Below are 23,771 nucleotides of genomic sequence, written 5' to 3' on the forward strand. Positions count from 1 at the left end.
GAAGGATCCTGGTTTTACTTTTTTTTTCTTCACCGCATAAGAAGTTTGTGCGTATAGATTACATTTTTATACCTAGGCATATGGCACAAGGATCCCGAATGTCAGTCAAGCCACGTATTACATCTGACCATGCCCCGATTGTTATAGATATGCCTATACTTAAAACCCTTTATTTACAACAAGGGGTGGTGAGGACAGAGTCTCTGAATTAAGCAGAATACTCTCACCCAGTCAAAAGATCAGGGCTAGATCCAACACCGTTTTTTAGCTCATTGCACCATCCCAGTTTCAGAACCTGGCTGTATGCAAATTAGTCTGTTCCTGTCCCAGTGCATGATGGGAACAGGGCAAACCAAACTACAAAAGCCAATTCTTACACTGGGAAGGAAACAAGCTTCCGGGGACCGGTTTCTGGCATTACAGCCGTCTTCGGCCCGGCTTGCTTGAATCCTGCTGTCCATCACCACCCCCTTTTCTGAATCGTTTTGGCCACGATAGGAGTGGCAGGGTATGCTCAGATGTGAGTCCCTTGCTCACTGCACCATCAGGATTCAAGCAAGCCGGGCCGAAGACGGCTGTAATGCCAGAAACCGGTCCCCGGAAGCTTGTTTCCTTTCCAGTAAAGAATTGGCTTGGTAGTTTGGTCTGCCCTGTTCCCATGATGCACTGGGCCAGGGTCAGACTAATTTGCATATAGCCAGGTTCTGAGCTGGGATGGTGCAATGAGCTAAAAAACGGTGATGGATCAAGCCCTGATCTTTTGACTGGGTATGAGTGTTCTGTTTAACTCAGATGCTCTGTCCATCACCACCCCCTTTTCTGTATACTTAAAACCCAGCAAATACAAAGGTCTTTTACATTTAACAAGAAACTTCTATCAGACAAAATTTATTTGAAACAAGTTATAGATTGGGCCCAGCAATTTTTTGATCTTAATAGGGGTTCTACATCCTACGCAATGGTATGGGACTGCTTCAAGGCAGGATTACGAGGCGAAACGTGCAGTTATGGCTGGAGTTTACAGCAGAAAGGGAAAAATATAATGACGCAATTAATACAAGATTTAATAAATGCGGAACATGATTTAATGCGCGATATTAGTCTACACCGAGATAGCAAGGCTTCACAAGACAAAGTTGCGAAGTATAAAGCTAAGATTAATGGGGTTTGGAGCCAGGATATAGCACACCAATATAAAATTCATCGTGCAGGAAGATATGAATATGGGGAAAATGTGGGCAGATGTTTAGCTCAAAGAATGCGGGGGCAGCAGACTGCACAGCGTATAACTTCTATAGAAAATAGCCAGGGTACTTTAATGGAATCACCAGAGGGTATTCTTCAGGTATTTTATGAGTACTATACAGATCTTTATACCCAAGAAGACTTTTCATCTGATCTACTTGATCATTATATAGATAAATTGGATTTAACTCAACTAGATTTGGTGTTACAGGAACAACTAGAGCTGCCAATTACAATTCAAGAACTTGAGACCTCCCTTAAAGAACTGGCCCTGGGGAAGGCCTCGGGCCCCGATAAACTTCCATTAGAAATTTATCATGTGTTATTTTCTACAATTAAAGATGATATGTTGGCAACGTTTTTAGAAGCCCAAAATGGGTCTCCACCACCATCATGGGATAAAGCAAGCATAATTGTATTTAGGAAAAAAGATAAGCCTTCGCATCTCCCTGGGTCATATCGACCCATCTCACTTATAAATGTTGATGCGAAACTGTACTCTAAAATCCTTGCAAATCGACTGAGTCAAGTCGTACCTGCTCTTGTCTCTGAACAACAGCATGGCTTTCTCCCAGGTCGTGGTACGATCAACCACATACACAGTGTTATTGCAACATTAGATTACGCTACCACAAATCATTTGAACGTTGGATTGGTGTTTTTAGACGCCGAAAAAGCGTTTGATCGCGTTACATGGGCATTTCTATGGGCGACTGGCAAAAATGGGATTTGGATCACGATTTATATCTGCTCTACAAGTTATGTACAGACATCCAAGGGCCAAGATATGTATTTCGGGGCAAGAGTCAACTGCAGTCAATATCACGCGGGGCACACGGCATGGGTGCCCCTGCTCACCTCTTTTGTATGCCATGTATATAGAACCACTTATAAAGACGTTGATGTCATCCCAACATATACAATCCATGGTTCTGCCCGTGGGCAATATACGGGTGTTAGCCTATGCTGACGATGTCGCGGTTATAACATCTGATCCAGAATCTGCACTAATTGAAATTGAAAATGTGATTCGCGAATTTGGTACTGTGTCAGGGTACAAACTTAATATTCAGAAGACACAGGTTATATGCTCAGCAGGATTATGTACTAATGATAGCCGGGCTACCCCGGAGGCCAAATATTTGGGCATTAAAATTAGATTGTCACTTCAACAGTTCATTATGGCGAACTGGTCAGATATATTGCGAACTGGTCAGATATATTGCAATCGGTCAGAAATCAACTAGAGAAAATTGAAGGTTTACACTTGTCATTAGTTGGGAGACGCAATGTCTTAAAAATGACCATCTTACCAAAAGTTTTATACTTTTCGTGCGATACCATTGGAGATATCTACATTACAATCGAGGAAACTACAATCTATAACTGATCGATTTTTATGGGGCTGGAAATCTGCGCGCTGAGCATCTAAATATATGACATTGCCAATTTTAAGTGGGGGTTGGGGAGTTCCAAATTTTGCACTATATTATTTGGCATGTCTCATGCTAAATATTAAATATTTTGCAATAGGTGGAACCCCGCCCACATTTGAAAGCCCAGATATCTTTTCTCTCCTACTTGGCCCACAATCTCGGCAAATGCTGCTCTGTTTTTTAGAACCCAGTTACTATAAAAGAACTAGATTTAAACTACTAATGTCCGCCTTCAAAGGATGGCGATCTATACGGAAGCTTATTTCTTTGGGACGTATTAATTTCTATACCCCCTGTAACTCTATAGAACTGCTTCCGCTAATATTTAGGGATCGCATTATGAGTATATGGCGGGAAAAAGGCATAACAGCTATAGGTAATATGGTCAAAGACGGTACAATTGCCTCATTTCAGGAGCTAAAAGATAAATATAGTCTCTCAAAATGACTTCTTTAAGTATTTGCAAATACGCAATTTTATTTTTAAACATCCAAATGCTTTACCGCTTTGTCATAATGACTTTATAGAAATACTTAGAAAACCAACACGTATAGGGACTATATATAACTCTTTGTTAAATTTACAGCAGGATGATATGGAACAGCAGGAATCTAAATGGTGTATAAGATTAGGTACATCGGTAGTACCCTTTCAAGAATCAATCTTTACAGCCGATAAAATTATTTTATCTGCCAATTTATATTCACAGCATTACAAAACTTTATTTAATCTTTACCATACACCACTTAAAATGATAAAATGGGGCAATGCGAATAATGGGAAATGTTATAGGTGTCAATCTGATTTGGCAGATATTGTACATATTTTTTCCAGACTGCCCTATTTTAAAACCTTTTTTTGTATCCATAGAAACTTTTTTAGCATATATCACAAAGTGTGATGTAATAATCTCAAGAGAGATGATTATTTTTGGTTTATCTAATGATAATAATCTGTTTCTAGGTTATCAGAAAAATAGATATGTTATATTTATGGCTATGGCTGTAGCTCGCCTATGTATATCATCAATGTGGCTAAAGCCTGAAGCACCTACATATGAAATGTGGCGAGCAAAGTTTTATAATGTTTTTTATTTAGAATTTAATCTATATCGGATCAAATCAGCCAGGAAAAAGCGAACGGGGTACAAAATTTGGCAGGCTATGATAGACCATCTAGATCCCTAGGAATCATTACTCCTTTTGCTAAATAGGATAATCTGTTGTATAGATTGTATCCTTTTGATATTATTATGGCTCCTATTGTTTATCTCTTAATTTGCACTTATCTTTAATCATCTATGTCGAATATCTGCACCATAAATCTGGTATACTGGTATGTTGATTGTGATATGATAATCGTTTTATATGTTTTTTTTGTCTATGTGGCTTTGAACCGAACCAATAAAAAATATTTAAAAAAATAAAAAATATTCAAGACAAGTAATGTTTGCAGGTGTCAGACCAATGAAGCAACCATTTAAGAGAGATGCAGCAATAGCTCGGACTTTAATTTGGCAATAATCACCGAGTTCCAAGTTCTTTAATTGCGTGTGGCTCGGAATATTGTTTTTGCATGCTAGCCTGTCAAGCTACTAGTAAGACTAGGCCACAAACTCAAAACCTCCCTAAGAAAAATCACTACATTTTCAGAATTATTTAAACTGCAATATTTCTAAAACGTGGTAACTCATACCAACCTTTGTAAAACATTTCATAAAGTTTGCAGAGCTCTTAAAATATCCCATATGTAGCACAAGGTCAGAATACGTAGCAGGAGATAGTTCAGAGCTTACGTTTGCGCTCAAAACATTCCTTTAATGACTTTCCATTAGCAGAAAATATACTGTTTGTCAAAACATGTACATCCTGGTACACAATTCTTAGGTGCAGCAAAGATATGGGTACCGCTGTTTACAATTAAGTTTGCATTCTTAGCTTCGTGGGAGTAGCAGAAGTACATCAATGAGAATCTAGTATGGATGATTTGTAGCCTATATTGAAGCTATGCTATGCACCAACAGAGGATGCATTAGGATAAAAAAAGACAAAGCAATATGCTAGAGTCTACTATATAGGTTAATATTTCACAAAAAATGCCAATTAAAAAAAAAGCACGAATCTTCCCATTAAAATGTCAATATCTGTATATTTTTCATTTCTGAATTCAATAAAATGTCATAATGTGTACTTGCTTGATGTGCACCTGTTTATGTATTTTTAAGTACGGCTTTGAGGTTCAAATAATAGGTATGCTTTATGCTGGGGTCCTTGGCTTCCAGTAGACATTAATTGTCAGTCCATAGAAGTCAAAAAGGTCAGAAACCATACACCTATCCTCCTCCATTAACCGAGTGGTAAATTCAGTTTTCAAAGCTCACAACCTCCCTCAGTGCATAAATATTTTCCGCCAGACAAAACTCTGAAGCACAAATATTTTTGAAAACTGGATACTTTTGAGATTTTACCTTAATACATTTTTTTCAAGCATGCCCTCCAAACTTTATCAATAGAACTGCTTAAAACTTTAGCAGTGTGGCGCTCTGCACATTAACTCCTTCGGTGCTCATGACGGAATGGTTCCCTCATGAGTATCAGTACTTGCGTGCTCATGACCGAACCAGTCCGTCATGTGCACATGAGTACTAAATCCCTCTGCTAGAAACAGCAGAGGGATTTCCTTTTTTTGTTTGGCCTTCGGAGGTGGGGAAGAGCTTCCCCAACCTTCGGAGGCTTTTTTTTAAAATTTCCAATGTAATGACGATCACGTGCAAGGCTGTTTCACTGTTTCGGTGCTTGTGGGGCTCTATCAGCCCGGGCAAGAAACACATAGAAGAGGTATCATTGGAAATGGGAGAATCTCCCTAGCAGATCCCTGCTCGGGGATCGCACCGGGAGGGCGACCACCAAGCAGGGATCGACCCACTAGGCACCAGGGAAGGGGGAGCGGACCCATAGGCAAGGGTCTTGGATTCCCATCTAAAAAGGCAGATAGTCTTTCTGCCTCCGTAGGAATGTAAATGCCCCACCCAGAACAAAATTACCAGTCTTTCTGTCCCACCCACCCCTTGGGAGGCAGAAAGCTCACTAGGCACCAGGGATTTTTTTCCTCAAATTTCAAGGGTGGGGGCTGCTCAGAATGGGGGTGCCAATGCCCCAACCACCCAAAAGAAATTGCCAGTCTTTCCGCCCCCCCCTGGAGACAGATGGAGCAGTAGCCTCTTATCTGCTCCCCCAGGGGGCAGAAAGCCCACTAGGGACCAGGGATTATTTTATTCAAAGTTCAGGGGTGCCAATGCCCCCAACCCCCAAAAGAAAATGTCCAGTCTTCCTGCCCCCCGGAGGCAGATGGGGGCATTAGCCCCTAATCTGCCCATCCCCGAGGGTAAGGGGCAGGAAGCCCACTAGGCACCAGGGATTTTTTTTGTTTTAAATTTACATAGGGGTGTGGGCTTCCCAGAATAAGAATGCCCCCACCGCCCCCAAAAAATGGGCAGTCTTCCTGCCCCCTCCCAGGAGACAGATGGACAGGTGGAGCAGTGGCAGCAAACCTGTACATTTTTTTAAACTAGACACCATGGGGAATCCAGGATGGTGTGGTTTGTTTGCCTCTCACCGGGGTCTGTTAGCCTGGATGATGAAGGGTGTTACCTCAAAACTGGTCCCAGGATGCTTGGTTCCAGTCCAGGAAGACCTGGCTTCGCAGTTAGGACCAGACTGTTCACATGAGGCACAGGGTCAAGAATGATTTGCATATCGCTGGATCTGAACTAGGGTGGTGAAGTGAGTTAAAGAACGATGATGGATTCAACCCAGATCTGTGACTGGGGGTGAGTGTCTGAAACGTTTCAGCGCCCCGTCAATCATCTCCTTGTGTCTAATACCCAGAAACCCTTGCAAACCTCAAACTTGGTAAAAAGAAACCTGTTCAAAGAAAATGATGCCTCCCTTGTGTGGGTGGGCCCAAGGTTGGCGATTGGGGAGGGCCAAAAACATAGGGATTGAGGAGATAACACAGCGAACTCTAAGCACTATATTTTTTTAAATACGTTTTAGGCGATTCTGCATTGGACGCCCATACAAATAGGTATCATTTCATCAGGAGAACAGAGGGAATGCTGGGTGGTAAGACATTTGTGCCGGAGAAGTGATCCCAGGCAGAAATGTGATTTTTTTAATACAAAATTTGAGGTTTGCATGTTGATTCAGGGTAGGAAAACATTGGGGGATCCACGCAAGCCACAACTCCCTGCACTCCCCTGTGTGTCTAGTTTTAAGAAATGTGTGGGTTTGGTAGGTTCCTTAGATGGCGTTCGAGCCTGGGACCAAAAACGCAGGTAAAGGCATTGCAAAACGAGGTTGTTTTGTGGTATGTATTTTTTATGTACCCACAATTCGTTTTAGAACTTTGCCTGCCGATGGTACTGGACACACCCTCACAAGTAAGGTACCATTTTTATCAGGAGACCGGGGAGTGCTGGGTGGTAGAAAAGTTGTGGCTGCCAGTAGATTCCAGAACTTTCCATCACAAAAATATGAGGAAAATGTGTTTTTCTTTGTTTTTAACTCAGAGGTTTGCAAGGGATTCTGGGTTACAGAACCCAGAGAGAGCCATACACATCAACCTATAGTGTCTAGTTTTCAAAAATGCATAGGTTTCCTTAGGTACCGTCTGAGCTGGGGTTCAAAATCCAAGGCTAGGCACATTGCAAACAAGCATTTACAATGCAATAGGTCTCGGGTTAATTAAGTTTGAGCTATTGGCATTGCTTAATGTTGCAACACCAATTGCACCAAAAGTCTATAAATTGGAGGCCAAAAAAATGTGTATTTATTTTCGTAGCAGTGGTGGCATGCTGCGCTTTAGATGAATATGTTTGAAAGTAAAGTGCGCCATACTGCGATTGCTACAATAGTTATTTGTGGATGCGTTAACAATTGATGTGTGCACGGATGGCTGGTGGTGTGTGTGCCTGATGGAAGTGTGCACTGATGGCTGGTGGTGTGTGTGCCTGGTGGAAGTGTGCACTGACGGCTGGTGGTGTGTGTGCCTGGTGGAAGTGTGCACTGACGGCTGGTGGTGTGTGTGCCTGGTGGAAGTATGTACTGACGGTTGGTGGTGTTGCTGAATGGTGAACGTTGCCGTTGAGGGCAGTTTAAAGTGGTGAGGGGGGGGGGGGGGGGGGGGGGGTGATGGGGATAGTTTATTCGATGTATTGGTGAAGTGGGATTTTTCAAATTGATGTAATGTTAAAGAAGTTCAACTTCTTCCCTGTCCTAATAAAGCGTCCATTTACAGTGATGGAGAGCCCAGTTATTGTTCCATATTGGCCGATAGAATGTGTACATGGAGCAATCTCAAAGGGTTAAACACATGGAGAGATAAGGAAGGTTCTAACAACACATGATGATCTGAAAAGGAGTAAACAGATAGAAAGATCTGAAAGGGGTCAATACGTTTAGCTATCTTAACAAGAATAAACGTGTGGTGATCCTGAGGAGCAAACACATGGCTTTCTCTGACACTGCTATGTTGGTGAAGGCCCACTGCTGAAAACCATTGCAGTAAAGAGACCATGGCATCATCACTGAAAATAAACCAGATTAAAATTAAGCATTACAAAAACCTGAAAAGATGTGTGCGTAATTACAATTCTGTCACAGTAAGCACTTCGGAATAATACTCCTGCTGCAATTTCATTAATATCTCTCTCCTTGAAGGTGTCCGCTTGCTATGGTGCAGCAGAAGTAAGAACACCTCAAATCAATTCAGTTGTGCCCAATTACGTATCGCTTCGTGAATTCAATGGGGTAAAAATCCAAATGCTAAATACAAAAGCTGATACATTAAACGTTTACAACGAGGACACTTCCATGCTAATGACTGATAGATCACAAATGTATGTAGCTCTATTCTGTTCGGCGGTCTTCGAAGTTTTTCTGTAGATAATGTTTGCAAGAATAAATTTGATTTAGTTAACACTGCCAAGAACAAGAATACCATACACGATGATACGAAAAATGCCAATAACTCGAGAAACGATCCAAGCAAAAATCAACTTGCTTCGAATAACACTTAAAACTATTAACAACTGTACTCGTTATGCTCATAAAGATCTTCCTGATAACTAAGATGTATTAGTAGAATTACGGTACGTACAATTTTGCACCATTTTGCACCAGCATGCCAGTGGCACTAAAAAGATGTCAGAGCATGGTTTATTATTCAACAGTGCTAACTTTACTCACGGAAGTTACATTACCCGCTACCACCGACCAATGTAGGTACCAGGAGCTCAAAGGGGTCTGTCCCCCACTGGTCAGCCTGGGCTCTAGGGGTTTTTAGGGACCACTACAGGGCTTCTCCCTAATGCAGCACAGGGTTCCCCTCAATGTCCCGGCCCCAGAATAACCAGTCACTTCTTGCCTTAGATATGCATGCAGCTCCCACATACCCTAAGCTGTTACTAAACTACCAACCAACACTGCACTTCAGTCCTACATACCCGTGCCTCACACTCATATACCCCTCCAACGGCCCGAAATAAAAACCGCATACGGCATCTCTTGTCGATGCCCTAAGTCCATACATAAACACACCGACACTTGCCCTTCCTTCAGCCACCTCCCTTCCTATTCTTTCGTCAGTGCCTACCTACTCCTTATCCGGTTTCTATCTACGCCCTGGATACCCTTCGGTCCCTTCCAGAGGTCCCTGCACCCACACTGTCCGCCACTTCCCAAGACACCTTTGACCCTGAGCCTCTCTTCTGCCGCCCACCCAGAGTAGCCCAGAAGTGCTGCTTCTTTGGTCCCCCTCGACCCCGGAGTACAGCGCGTTACCTGTGCCCTTGGTCCGCTGCCGATCCCTCTGGCCCGCTGCCGGTCCCTCTGGCCCCGCCTATAACCCTGCCCGGCACCTGCACTCAGCCGCCTCAGCAGCATGCGCACACGTCACGCCTCAGGTCCGTTGCCAGGAGTGATAGGGCGGTCGTTGCATAGCCTTTCCCAGAGCAGAGAACGCCGCTTGCTGCTCCTAAGTGGTGACTGGCCCTATCAGTCACAGTTTCTTCCCACCTTCTTCCCCTACGATTGGGCAGCTTCCGCTGTCAGTCAGAAACCCCCAAAACACAAACTTTCTGTCTCCACACCGTCCACCTGCAGCAGAGGGGGCGGCCACAGTTCGCAGACGTATGGTATTCGTCGGACTCAATGAAAATGAACAAGGAAAGGATAAGCCCCGCCTTAAAACTGCTATTGGACACAATCCCGGTCCATCGCGTAATTTAACCCAATTCTTCATGGACAGGAAGGTTGCACGCCCAACGAGGAAGTAAACAAGGGAGCGCGAAGACACGCCGAGACGAGGTAGGAAGGGGGGTCTCTGTGTGTATGCGCGGCGGGGGGGGGGGGGGTGTCTGTATGTGTGTGTATGCGTGCGTGTGAGTCTGCTTCCAAGGAGCCATGGGAGACAGGAAGCGCGCGCGACCTGATCCCAGTTCCAAGGTTGCGCGTGCACCTCACTTGTCTCCCTTGACTCCTTGAAAGCGAGAATGATTGCAATAGAGTCTCGGAACGACAGATCGCTTTCGCGATCTGTTCGCAGTTCCGAGACCTAAAAAGGGTCCGTTTTCACTAGAAAGATATGATGTGCCCACGTTGTGTGTTGGGGCGTTTCCGGTCGCAGGCACTAGGCATATACCCACACCTTTCTTTTCATTTCTGCCTTCAAATGTAAGACAAAGTGTAAAAAAGAAGTCATATTGAAAAATGTCCTCTAATTCACATGCTTGTATGGGTACCCACAATTTCGAAGATGTGCAAATAACGATTGCATCTATACCCTATATTTTGTTCCCATTTCAGAAATATATAGGCTTCCTTGTTAACTATTTTTCACTCTTTATATTTTACCGATTGAATTGCTACATACCCGCTATACAATGAGAAGCCATTGCAAGACGCAGCTTAGTTATTGGCTCTGGGTACCTCTGGTTCTTAGTGAACCTACAAGTCCTATATATCCCCGCAACCAGAAGGGTTCACACACAACAGGCTGTTTTTTCCAATTTAATTTCAACATCTTTTCATTTCGATTGTTAATTTCCATAGAAAAACCTTCAAGGATATACACAAATGACCCCTAGCTGAATTCAGAATGTTGTCTACTTTTCAGAAATGTTGAGTTCTTCCGGGATCCATTATTGATTGGACACCCATTTATACCACTAACTGGAAGATGGTTGAGAACAGAAAAAATAGGCTATGTCCCAATAAAATGCCAAAATGGTGAAGAAAATGTTGGTTTTCTGGCAAAAGACTGCCTGTCCCTGAAAGCTGGGCAGATGGGGTGATTTTAGCACCACAAACCCTTTGTTGATACCTTTTGCAGCGAAAAACGTTGGCCACAGTAGGCTCTTTTAACTTCTCAGACTTCAAAGTAAGAGAATTTCTGACAATCTGGGAGTGTGAAAGAAAATGCTTTGTTCTACCACACAACAAAATGTAAATGTCTGTAAATTAACTGCGGGAATATTTCACAATTAGGAAAGCACAAATGTATAACTTTTTTTGTAGTTCTCAATTGAGCTAGAAACATATTTTAATATAATTAAAACAAATCCATACACTAGGTGACACCATCTCCACATATTGTTTTGTGCTGTATAGTTTTATCAGTTAAAGTGTGTCTGCGCAAACGTAGTCATTTCCACTCAAAATGTAGTGTCTGTAATGGCAGTACACTACCACGCCATGCATAGTTCACTCTAATGACACTCCCTGATACTCTACGGTCCTCCACTGCTCTTCTACTCCACATTAATCCACAACACTACTCCACGCCACTCTATGCCACAGCCCTAACTTTAGCCATGCTGAACATCAGTCATGTTGGTGTACACCATTGTTAAATCACACTGGCAAAGCTAAGAGCACTTGCATAGGCGAAATCTATTGGCTTTGCCTGTGCTTGTTTATTTTAGTAATGGTATTCTTGTAATTACTAATCTTTCCCAACTCATTTACATACAGAAATATTTCAAATCAAAGTCAGTAAGTAGCACGAGATTGAATAATGGTGAAACATTCATGGTTAGCAATGGATTTTTTGATCATCTAATTGAAGCTTGTGGAAAATAATTTGTATACACTTCACTTTGAATCCTAATTGAAGCTTGTGGAAAATAATTTGTATACACTTCACTTTGAATCATAAGAAGCAACAGCTTGAAAAACTTTGTAAAATGAATGGAAGACGCTTGCTGCCAGGTTATGTATTTATGAAATATGTTGTAATGTGATTTGTAGTATTAGTTTACTTGTGTTATGTTGTATTTGCACTAGGTTAAATGCAAGGGTGAGTTTACTAATATGGAGAAAAAAGTGTGGCAAAAGAAAAGCATTGACAAAGCCAAATGATTTGACCTCTACAAAAGTGCAAAGGCTTTTTAAATTATTTTTTAAAACATGCTAGCCATTGGCAGAAATATATATATATATATATATATATATACACACACATTTATTTTTTTTAAACGTACATATAGGAAATCCGCCTTTCTGCACGGTCACTTTGGATTTTTTTTAACCTTTTGCTGGTCCCCATATTTTTACACTATATGCACTTTACCAATGCCAACCAGTGGAAAAGTGCCTGGAGCACCCCATTTTAACATAGACGCTGCGGTAGCTATGTAGTGAGTGTCAAGACCTAAAAGCAAACTTGAAGAGCAGGGAAGGGGAGGCGCCCAACAAGGAAGAACAAAAAAAGGGGTGAGAAGCCAGACGGGGAAGAGCAAGGAAAGGTGGGGGTGGGGGAGAAAGGCCGACGGAAAAGAGCAAGGAAAGGTGGGGGTGGGGGAGAAAGGCCGACGGAAAAGAGCAAGGAAAGGTGGGGGTGGGGGAGAAAGGCCGACGGAAAAGAGCAAGGAAAGGTGGGGGTGGGGGAGAAAGGCCGACGGAAAAGAGCAAGGAAAGGTGGGGGTGGGGGAGAAAGGCCGACGGAAAAGAGCAAGGAAAGGTGGGGGTGGGGGAGAAAGGCCGACGGAAAAGAGCAAGGAAAGGTGGGGGTGGGGGAGAAAGGCCGACGGAAAAGAGCAAGGAAAGGTGGGGGTGGGGGAGAAAGGCCGACGGAAAAGAGCAAGGAAAGGTGGGGGTGGGGGAGAAAGGCCGACGGAAAAGAGCAAGGAAAGGTGGGGGTGGGGGAGAAAGGCCGACGGAAAAGAGCAAGGAAAGGTGGGGGGGGAGAAAGGCAGACGGAAAAGAGCAAGGCATGGGAGGGGGTGGAGGCCGACGGGAATGAGCAGGGCAAGGGAGGGGGTGGAGGCCGACGGGAAATAGCAAGGAAAGGGAGGGGGTGGAGGCCGACGGGAAATAGCAAGGAAAGGGAGGGGGTGGAGGCCGACGGGAAAGAGCAAGGAAAGGGAGTGGGTGGAGGCCGACGGGAAAGAGCAAGGAAAGGGAGGGGGTGGAGGCCGACGGGAAAGAGCAAGGAAAGGGAAGGGTGGAGGCCTTCGGAAAAAGCAAAAAAAGGGAGGGGGTGGAGGCCGTCGGAAAAAGAGTATGGAAAGGGGGGGGGGGGACAACAGGAAAGGGGGGGTAGAGGCCGACAGGAAAGAGCAAGAAAAGGGGGGTGGAGGCCGACAGGAAATTTGGGGGGGGGGGGGATCACTGGCAGGAAAGAGCAAGGGAAGGGGGGGGAGAGACCGGCGGGAAAAAGCAAGGAAAGAGGGGCGGGAGACCGGCAGCAAAGAGCAAGGAAAGAGGGGTGGGAGACCGGCAGGAAAGAGCAAGGAAAGGGGGGGGGGGAAGAGACTGGCAGGAGAGAGCAAGGAAAAGTGGTGGGGGAGAGACCGGCAGGAAAGAGCAAGGAAAGGGGGGGGGGTACGAGACACCGGCAGGAAAGAGCAAGGAAAGGGGGGGGGGGGCTGTGAGACCGGCAGGAAAGAGCAAGGAATGGGGGGGGGAAGAGACCGTCAGGAAAGAGCAAGGAAAGGGGGGGGTGAAGAAACCGTCAGGAAAGCGCAAGGAAAGGGGGGGGGGGAGCCTGGCAGGAAAGAGCAAGGAAAAGGGGGGGGGGAAGAGACCGGCAGGAAAGAGCAAAGAAAGGGGGGGGGGGGGAAGAGACCGGCAGGAAAGAGCAAGGAAAGGGGGGGGGGGAAGAGACAGGCAGGAAAGAGCAAGGAAAAGGGGGGGGAGAATCCGGCAGGAATGAGCAAGGAAAGGGGTGGGGGGGGCGAGAGACCATCAGGAAAGAGCAAGTAAAGGGGAGTGGAGGCCGACCGGCAGGAAAAAGCAAGTAAAGGGGAGTGGAGGCTGACGGGAAAGAACAAGGAAAGAAGGGTGGAGACCAATGGGACAGAGCAAGGAAAAGGAGGGGGGCCGACGGGAAAGAGCAAGGAAATGGGGGGAAAGAAGCCCGACAGGGAAAGAGCAAGGAATGGGGGGGGGAGGAGCCCAACAGGGAAAGAGCAAGGAAATGGGGGGGGAAAGGAGCCCAATAGGGAAAGAGCATGGAAATGGGGGGGGAAAGGAGCCCAATAGGGAAAGAGCATGGAAATGGGGGGGGAAAGGAGCCCAATAGGGAAAGAGCAAGGAAAGGGGGGGGGGGGAGGAGCCCAATAGGGAAAGAGCAAGGAAAGGGGGGGGGGGGGGAGGAGCCCAATAGGGAAAGAGCAAGGAAAGGGGGGGGGGGAGGAGCCCAATAGGGAAAGAGCAAGGAAAGGGGGGGGGAGGAGCCCAATAGGGAAAGAGCAAGGAAAGGGGGGGGGAGGAGCCCAACAGGGAAAGAGCAAAGAAAGGGGGGAAAAGCAGGCTGACGGGGAAAGAGCAAGGAAAAGGGGGGGAGCCCAACAGGGAAAGAGCACGGGGAGGAGCCAGACGGGAAGAGCAATGACTGAGGGGGGGGGGGGGGGTAGTGGGGAGGGAGAGAGCCCGACGGGGAAGAGCAAGGAAATGGGGGAACGGAGCCCGACAGAAGAGAAAACGGGAGGAGTCAGACAGGGAAGAGCAAAGAAGGGGGGGGGGGGACCGACGGGAAAGTGCAAGGAAAAGGGGGGGGGGGGGGGCCCGAACGGAAAGAGCAAGGAAAGATAGACCGACGGGAAAGAGCAAGGAAAGAGGAGGGGGGACCGAAGGTAATGAGCAAAGAAGAGGGGGGGCCACGGGAAAGAGCAAAGAAGAGGGGGGGGCCACGGGAAAGAGCAAGGAAAGAGGAGGGGCGACGGGAAAGAGCAAGGAAAGAGGAGGGGGGGGACAGGAAAGAGAAAGGATGGGGGGACAGACAGGAAAGAGCAATGGGGGGCGACGGGAAAGAGCAAAGGGGAGGCCTGACGGGAAAGAGAAAGGAAAGGGGGGGAGCCCGACGGGAAAGAGCAAGGAAATGGGGGGGAGCCCGACGGGAAAGAGCAAGGAAAAGGGGGGGCTGACGGGAAAGAGCAAGGAAAGGGGGGGAGCCCGACTGGAAAGAGCAAGGAATGGAGGGGGGGGGAGCCCGACGGGAAAGAGCAAGGAAAGGGGAGGGGAGCCCGACGGGAAAGAGCATGGAAAGGGGGGGGAGCCCGACGGGAAAGAGCAAGGAAAAGGGGGGGGAGCCCGACGGGAAAGAGCAAGGAAAAGGGGGGAGGAGCCCGACGGGAAAGAGCAAGGAAAAGGGGGGAGGAGCCCGACGGGAAAGAGCAAGGAAATGGGGGGGGGGGGGGGGAAGAGCAAGGAAAGGGGGGGGGGGAGCCCGACGGGAAAGAGCAAGGGGAGGGGAGCCCGACGGGAAAGAGCAAGGAAAGGGGAGGGGAGCCCGACGGGAAAGAGCATGGAAAGGGGGGGAGCCCGACGGGAAAGAGCAAGGAAAGGGGGGGCAACAAGAAAGAGCAAGGAAAACGGGGGGGGGGGGGACCGGTAAAGAGCAAGGAAAACAGGGGGGGGCCAACGGTAAAGAGCAAGGAAAACAGGGGGAGGAGGCCTACGGGAAAGAGCAAGCAATAGGGGGGGGGGGACCAACGGGAAAGAGCACGCAAAAGGGGGTGGGTCAACAGGAAAGAGCGAGGAAAAGGAGGGGGTGGAGGAGGCCAACGGGAAAGAGCAAGTAAAAGGGGGGTGGGGGAGGCCAACGGGAAAGAGCAAGGAAAAGCGGGCAACGGGAAAGAGCAAGGTAAAGGGGGGGCAACGGGAAAGAGCAAGGTAAAGGGGGGGCAACGGGAACGAGCAAGGAAAATGGGGGGGGGGGAGGCCAACGGGAAAGAGCAAGGAAAATGGGGGGAGGGAGGTCAGCTGGAAAGAGCAAGGAGAGGGGGGTTATGAGCCCGACAGGGAAAGAGCAAGGAAAAGGGGGGGGTAAGGAGCCCGACAGGGAAAGAGCAAGGAAAAGGGGGGGATAAGGAGCCAGACAGGGAAAGAGCAAGGAAAAGGGGGGGAAAGGAGCCCGACGGGGAAAGAGCAAGGAAAAGGGGGGGAAAGGAGCCCGACGGGGAAAGAGCAAGGAAAAGGGGGGGAAAGGAGCCCGACAGGGAAAGAGCAAGGAAAAGGGGGGGAAAGGAGCCCGACAGGGAAAGAGCAAGGAAAAGGGGGGGAAATCTTGTCGACCTCTGAGGCGGAAGCCGGAGGACTGTCTGTATTTCTGTGTTTTTTTAAAAAAAGCTTGCACTTTCATTGTAGTATTTAACCGCTGATCACTAGCGCTGCTACAATCTTGTCGACCTCTGAGGCGGAAGCCGGAGGACTCTTTGTATTTCTGTGTTTTTAAAAAAGCTTTCACCTTCACTGTTTTTAAAACGCACTCACCTGCACCCTGCACCCAAAGCGCTCGCTTCTAGCGCCTAGCAGGCTCTCTGGAATCCCCCTGAAACAGCCGATTGACCGCTGAGACAGGGAAACTCCCCTCCACCCGCCATCGCGGCTCGAAGGGTAGACACGCCCACTCCGAGGCCACGCCCATTCATTGTAGTATTTAACCGCTGATCACTAGCGCTGCTACAATCTTGTCGACCTCTGAGGCGGAAGCCGGAGGACTCTTTGTATTTCTGTGTTTTTAAAAAAAGCTTTCACCTTCACTGTTTTTAAAACGCACTCACCTGCACCCTGCACCCAAAGCGCTCGCTTCTAGCGCCTAGCAGGCTCTCTGGAATCCCCCTGAAACAGCCGATTGACCGCTGAGACAGGGAAACTCCCCTCCACCCGCCATCGCGGCTCGAAGGGTAGACACGCCCACTCCGAGGCCACGCCCATTCATTGTAGTATTTAACCGCTGATCACTAGCGCTGCTACAATCTTGTCGACCTCTGAGGCGGAAGCCGGAGGACTGTCTGTATTTCTGTGTTTTTTTTAAAAAAAGCTTGCACTTTCATTGTAGTATTTAACCGCTGATCACTAGCGCTGCTACAATCTTGTCGACCTCTGAGGCGGAAGCCGGAGGACTCTTTGTATTTCTGTGTTTTTAAAAAAGCTTTCACCTTCACTGTTTTTAAAACGCACTCACCTGCACCCTGCACCCAAAGCGCTCGCTTCTAGCGCCTAGCAGGCTCTCTGGAATCCCCTGAAACAGCCGATTGACCGCTGAGACAGGGAAACTCCCCTCCACCCGCCATCGCGGCTCGAAGGGTAGACACGCCCACTTCGAGGCCACGCCCATCCCCCTCTCCCTTAAATGTGCCGGCCATACCAGCGCAGCGGACGAGCTCAGCGGGAGCGCCGTTTGCGCGCCTAAGGCAAGCCCGTCTGCGCCCGTCCGCACGACCGGGCCTACGGCCAGACTATGCCGGACCCTACCGCCACAAGGGTAAGCTACACTCGTAGAGATCTTCTCAGTCTTAGACCCTCTAAAAGCAGCACATGTCATGTAATGCACGATCCCTATGGTTCTTTTACCAGCTGTAATATCTGCAAACCAGGAAAGCTACTTCTTCCCAAACCCCCGGTACCACCCCCCAGGCCTTAAAATAGTGACACTTAACTGCAGATCGCTTCCCAAGCACGCCCTGCTCATTCATCATCTTATTGTCGATCTTGATCTGGACATACTTTTCCATACCGAAACGTGGATCACTGAGCATTCTAATTCGGACATAGTTTTGGCTTTACCCCCGGGCTTTCTTATCATGTCCCAACCCCGCCCCTTAGGCAGAGGAGGTGGATTAGCCATCATCTATCGGGACCTCTTCGCTTGTCGAACCAGCGAGATTCAGAGCCAGGAGTCAGAGAGCTGCCTCTTCACGATCCAGCTATCCCCGACCAGCTCCCTGTCAGGACTCCTGGTGTATCGGCCCCCTGGGCATTTCGGCCCCTTTTCGGCCGCCTTCCTGGAAACCATCTCATCCTCGGCCCACCTGACATCCAACTTCTTAATTACAGGAGACCTAAACATACACTTCGATGACCCACTAGACACAGGGGCATCCGACCTAATCTGTGACCTGGCGGCCCATGGCCTTCTCCTTGCTAATACCGGTGCCACGCATACGAAAGGGCACCTGCTTGATCCGGTATTTTCGAACATTTCTTCCCTCCAATTCATCAATTCCCTACCACTCCCATGGACGGACCACTTCCTGGTCACGACCCATCTACCAGGGGCATTCAGGAAACCCCAAAAACCCACTACTTACACCAGAGACAGATCGTGGGCCAGACTCTCGGTGGAGGACTGGTCCGAAGCCCTGGACTCCACGACCCCCAGTCTCTTGGTTGATCCTTCCACCGCTGATACTCAGTTTAGAGATTGGATCTCCTCTTCCCTGGATAGTATTATCCCCATAAAAAAACGTGAGAACAAAAATTGGATGGTACAATACGGAACTCAGAGCTCTCCGTAAAGAGTGCAAAAAGGCTGAGAGACTGTGGAGAAAAGACTGGCTCCATAGCAATAAGAACATGTACCACAGCTCGGTAAGACGCTACAAATCTGCCCTAAAATCAGCTAAAGCCGCATTCTATGACAATAGAATAAAAAATGCTACTAATTCGTCAAAAGAATCTTACCTAATAGTCAAAGAACTACTTAATGTTCCAATGGCACCGTCCTCTCATTCCCCTCCCGCGGATAGAAGTAAGGACCTGGCTGCCTATTTCGATTCCAAAATCTCACGGATACTGGACTCCCTTCCCACCACCAGCCCACATAATCACATGGATTCAGAGGCCTGCATTAACAGCCCCCGGCTGTCCACTTTTAGAGCAGTTTCCCTCACCGAGGTAACTTCCACGCTGGCCAAAATGAAAAGCGGGTCCCCCCTTGACCCGGCCAGATTCTTGAAAACCGTGTCTCCCAGTATAGCCCCCATCATCAGGGATCTCATTAATACCTCTCGCTCCCAAGGCACAGTGCCTCCCAACTGGAAGAATGCGGTTGTCAAGGCTCTGTTGAAAAAGCCCCATCTGAACCCGGACGACATGGCCAACTACAGACCCATATCGCTCCTTCCATGTATCAGCAAGATGGCTGAGAAATTGGTGAATGGGCAATTATCCCAATTCCTTGAGGCAAACAAACTTCTACGTCAATCCCAAACTGGATTCCGGCCCGGCCATGGCACGGACACTGCCCTCCTCTCCGTTATCGAGGAGGCCAGGTGTATCCTGGATTCAGGAGGATCAGTGGCAGTGATCCTCCTGGATCTCAGTGCCGCCTTTGACACGGTGGACCACCGTGTCCTTCTACATCGCCTGGCCAGGGCAGGAATTGTGGGAACTGCACATGCATGGATTGACTCCTTCTTATCCGGACGCTCATTTCAGGTGTGGGACGGCAACTCACGCTCAGACCCACTCCCACTCACAAGTGGTGTCCCCCAGGGGTCTTCGCTTAGTCCCACCCTGTTTAATGTCTACATGGCCCCCCTTGAAGATGTCGTGACCCCTTACGGGATAAAAATAGTAAACTATGCTGACGACACTCAACTCGTCGTCTCTCTTTCCCACCTGGATAAACACCCAGACAGCCTGCTGAACTGTCTCCGGGATATTCACACCTGGATGTGCGAATCTTCCCTGAAGCTGAACGGTGCTAAAACCGAAATTATGCTCTTGGGCAATAAATGGACCTCCATCCCTCCATCAGTCTGGCCGGACGCTTTTGGTGAAATCCCCACACCAAAAAAAGAAATTAAAACACTAGGAGTATGGCTGGAACCGGACCTCACTATGAAGACTCAGGCAGCCAAAACAGCTGGGACATGCTTCGGCCTCTTGCGTTCTATTCGCAAGATCCTCCCTCTCCTTCCCCCCCTATCCAGGAAACTACTGGTTCAGGGGCTCATCTTAGCCCGGCTTGACTATAGCAACGCCGTTTATCTCGGCGCACCTGAATTCACCTTGGCTAAACTCCAACGCACCCAAAATGCGGCGGCGAGGCTCATTTTGAACCTTCCACCCAGAGCCTCAGCCAGGTCTGCACTTAAGACTCTGCACTGGCTTCCTGTTCGCCAGAGAGTGGAGTTTAAGGCCCTGTGCACCTCCCATAAACTCATCAACGGTGTTGGCCCAGCCGCCCTGAAAAACATGGTCATTCCCTACAAAGCCCCCAGACTCCTTCGCTCTGACGGCGAACACCTGGCCACGGTTCCTAAGTTCAAGAAGGCTCGCACCGGTGGCCGTCGCTTCTCGGTTAAAGCCTCCGCAGGATGGAACTTACTTCCACGCAGCTTGCGTCTGGAACCTTGTCACGCCCTCTTCCGAAAAAAACTAAAAACCTTCCTGTTCCCCAAATAGTTTTCCTTTCTCCCCCTCTCTTGGTCTTCACAGATTTACAGCGCGGGGATGCCTACGGGTCACCAGGCGCTCTACAAATCGCAAAATAATAATAAGGAGCCCGACAGGGAAAGAGCAAGGAAAAGGGGGGGGAAAGGAGCCAGACAGGGAAAGAGCAAGGAAATTGGGGGGGGGGGGGGGGGGAGAGAGCAAGGAAATGTGGGGGAAAGGAGCCCAACAGGGAAAGAGCAAGGAAATGGGGGGGGGGGGGGGAAGAGCAAGGAAATATGGGGGGGGGGGGAAGAGCAAGGAAATGGGGGGGGGGGGGAAGAGCAAGGAAATGGGGGGGGAAAGGAGCCCGACAGGGAAACAGCAAGGAAAAGGGGGGGGAAATGAGCCCGACAGGGAAAGAGCAAGGAAAGGGGGGGGAAATGAGCCCGACAGGGAAAGAGCAAGGAAAAGGGGGGGGGGGAATGAGCCCGACAGGGAAGAGCAAGGAAAAGGGGGGGAAATGAGACCGACAGGGAAGGGCAAGGAAAGGGGGGGAGGGGGCAGAGCCAGACGGGGAAGAGCAAGGAAAGGGGGAAAGGAGCCCGAAGGGGAAGAGCAAACGGGAGAATGGAGTCAGACACGGAGGAGCAAGCGGGGGATAGGAGTCAGGCGGGGAGGAGCAAGCAAGGGATAGGAGTCAGGCGGGGAGGAGCAAGAAAAGGAGGGAGGAGTCAGACGGGGAGGAGTCAGACGGGGAGGAGCAAGCAGGGATAGGAGTCAGACGGGGAGGAGCAAGCGGGGATAGAAGTCCGGGGAGGAGCAGGAAAAGTGGGAGGAGCCAGACAGGGAAGAGCAACAAGGGGGTGGGGGGTACTCAGCAGTGAAGAGCAATGAAAGAGGGGAAAGGAGCCAGACGGGGAAGATCAAGGAATATAAAAGGAGCTCCACAGGGAAGAGCAACTGGGAGAAAGGAGTGACAGCGAAAAGCAAGGAGGGGAAAGGAGTCCGACAGGGAAGAGCAAGTGGGGAAAGAGACTGATGGGAAAGAGCAAGGTGGAAAAGGGCAGAAAGACTAGAATAAGGAGGGGAAAGAGACTAAGAGAAAAGAGAATTGCAGGGAAGAGTAAGAGTGGAGCGGACTGATGGGGAAAAGCATGGTGGCGAGGAGTGACCGTAAAGGTGAGAGGAGACAGATGAAGAGAAGCAGGACAGAGGGAACCCGGTAGTACTAAGGGGTCATGGTTAGGGGGGATGAAATGAACAGGTAATTTAAAAAGAAGTACATGGTAGAATTCACGGCGTACGTCAATCTAGTAATAAGATCTTGTAGAGAGGAGAGCCACAAGAAAATAAACACACAAAAAACACTTTCCATAAGGAGTAGGAAAGTGAGAACAGAAGGGCGCTAAATATAACAAATAAAATGAAAAATAAAGGTAGGTGGTAGCAAATGAGAGGAAATCTATAAGAAGCAAAGGAACAAAGGCAAGATACCATGACAAGCAGCAACACCTACCTGAGGGTCAACACTTGCGGCAGACATAATTCATGAACAGGCCCCGTGGTTCCTCTGGGCAGGTTTAAGGAACTGAGCCAGGAGCTGGCATTAAAGAGACAAGGGAGGAGAGCCGACAAGGCCCGGGTTCCTTATATGACAGTCTGTCGAACGAGTTATTGTGCAGCGTTCTCCCTGGAGATTGATAGAAAGTCCTTTTCTGAATGAGTTCACGTCTTGTGTTATTCTATAGCGCCTTCTCTGCGTTTCAAGCAGTCCCGATGAAAGACTTGCGCCAATCTTACTTGTCCTATTAATATGAATACGGTGTTTCGGTGCACAACTAGCCTGATAAGCAACAACACCACGAACTGCTGTTTTAAGGCCTCTCCTCGCCTTGGAACCGCTCAGATGATTGTCTTTTCTGCGAGGTCGATACCTTTCCCCGATTCCTCCCGGAGCTGTGGGAGCCCCTTTGTAATCTCAATCCTTGCTTTCTGAACGCTCCCCTCCTGTCTGGGCTACTACCGGACAGTTGAGAGCTACTCCCTGCAGATGTCACCCCAGTTACTGAAATATCTTCTTGTTCCTGGGCCTCTTTGATCTCTCAGTTTGTTTTGGGCCTCCCTTTGGTCTACGGGCCTCGCTCCTTCCCGGATATCTCTCCTCCGGGGGCCTCTCTCCTCCCAATGGGTCGTTCTATTCTCCGGACCTCCCTCTATCCCCGTAGACTCTACTTGGGCGTTCAGCTCGCAGCCTAAACAACCGGGCAGAACCTCCAATGGCGGCAGCGGCAGTCGGGACTGTAGCGGGAGGGAGAGGGGGGGGCCTGATTAGGTAGAAAGACAGATCGGAAGTGACGCGCGAGGAGGAAACGGAGCATGCGCAGTGAAGCGCGGTCCGGCTCGCGGAAGAAAATGAAAAGAATATCACCGACGTAGAATAAGCAACAGTATACACAACAGACAGACGGCACGCTTTTGTCGTTGTCGCGAAAAATAGGGGAGAAAACTGCATTATGTACAAAATGCAGGTCTACAAACATGCATACCAATATTGCAAGAGCATGGAAAAAAGACTTGCACATTTTGGAGCCCGATTCGACTAGCATGAAAGAAAGACTCAAACCACGAGCTGATTGATTTAAAAGAAAGACGACACAAACTGTTCAAGTTTTCATTTTACAAAATAGGAAAACTATTGAAATGAGTAAGAAGTCGCGCTCTTAAAACAGGAAAGACTTGAGACTGAGACGTTCTATAATAAAATAATAATGATAATAATAATAATACAATTTATGATATCTGTCATGTGTTGACTGCGATGTGGGCAAAGCAAATTTAATTAATAAAATCCACAGGGACTCTTCACACGTAATTGGAACGCCCTCGAGTGAGGTCCTCGTTTTGAGTGCCTCTTGGGTTTTAGTCCTCGCCTATAGTGTTGGGCCTTGGATCAGCCCGTTGCTTATCATTGCTTGGCTTTCTTGTCATCTCGTTTACTTGCTTGTAATGCAATGTCTTTCTCTTCTCTTCTTGTGTCTGGCCTTGCCTTGGAGCATAGTGTCAGCATCACGGGTAATATGAGACCAGTGTTGCCAAGTTTGGACTATTTTCCTGCACAAATGGGCGCTATTTTCCCAATTTTTACATGAAAAAAACTCTGTTGCAGGGGCCTTTTTTTTGGCTTATATTTGCTTCTTGTTTGCCTGTTTTATTTAAAGCTAAGGCTCTACCAGTTATTTAAAGTTATGGCGGTTCTCCCAGTTATTTCGATGTGAATAAGCTAAGCACATACTTGCCTCAACTAATGTGGACCAGCTCATTCATGCCAACAGCATACGTGCCGATAGACTCAATTCAGGAGGGAAAATCCAGATTTTTCATGCCAAAAATGGCCCTCCTGCAATAGTCCCCAATTCAATACAAG

At 48.0% G+C, this 23,771-nt stretch overlaps 1 protein-coding gene across 2 annotated transcripts in view; it reads right to left on the reverse strand.

Annotated features, from left to right (window-relative positions):
* YTHDF1 (YTH N6-methyladenosine RNA binding protein F1) overlaps positions 1–22,905 on the reverse strand; it is a 110,764-nt gene extending 87,859 nt beyond the window's left edge. For both annotated transcript variants that reach the window (XM_078651633.1, XM_078651632.1), the window contains exon 1: positions 21,864–22,905. In XM_078651633.1, coding sequence (XP_078507759.1) covers positions 21,864–21,890 — 27 coding nt within the window. In that variant the 5' untranslated portion in view covers positions 21,891–22,905. The remainder of the gene's footprint in view (positions 1–21,863) is intronic.
* Positions 22,906–23,771: the final 866 nt, after the last annotated feature.

The sequence above is a fragment of the Lissotriton helveticus genome, chromosome 7 (assembly GCF_964261635.1).
Source record: "Lissotriton helveticus chromosome 7, aLisHel1.1, whole genome shotgun sequence".
In the NCBI taxonomy this organism is placed as follows: domain Eukaryota; kingdom Metazoa; phylum Chordata; class Amphibia; order Caudata; family Salamandridae; genus Lissotriton; species Lissotriton helveticus.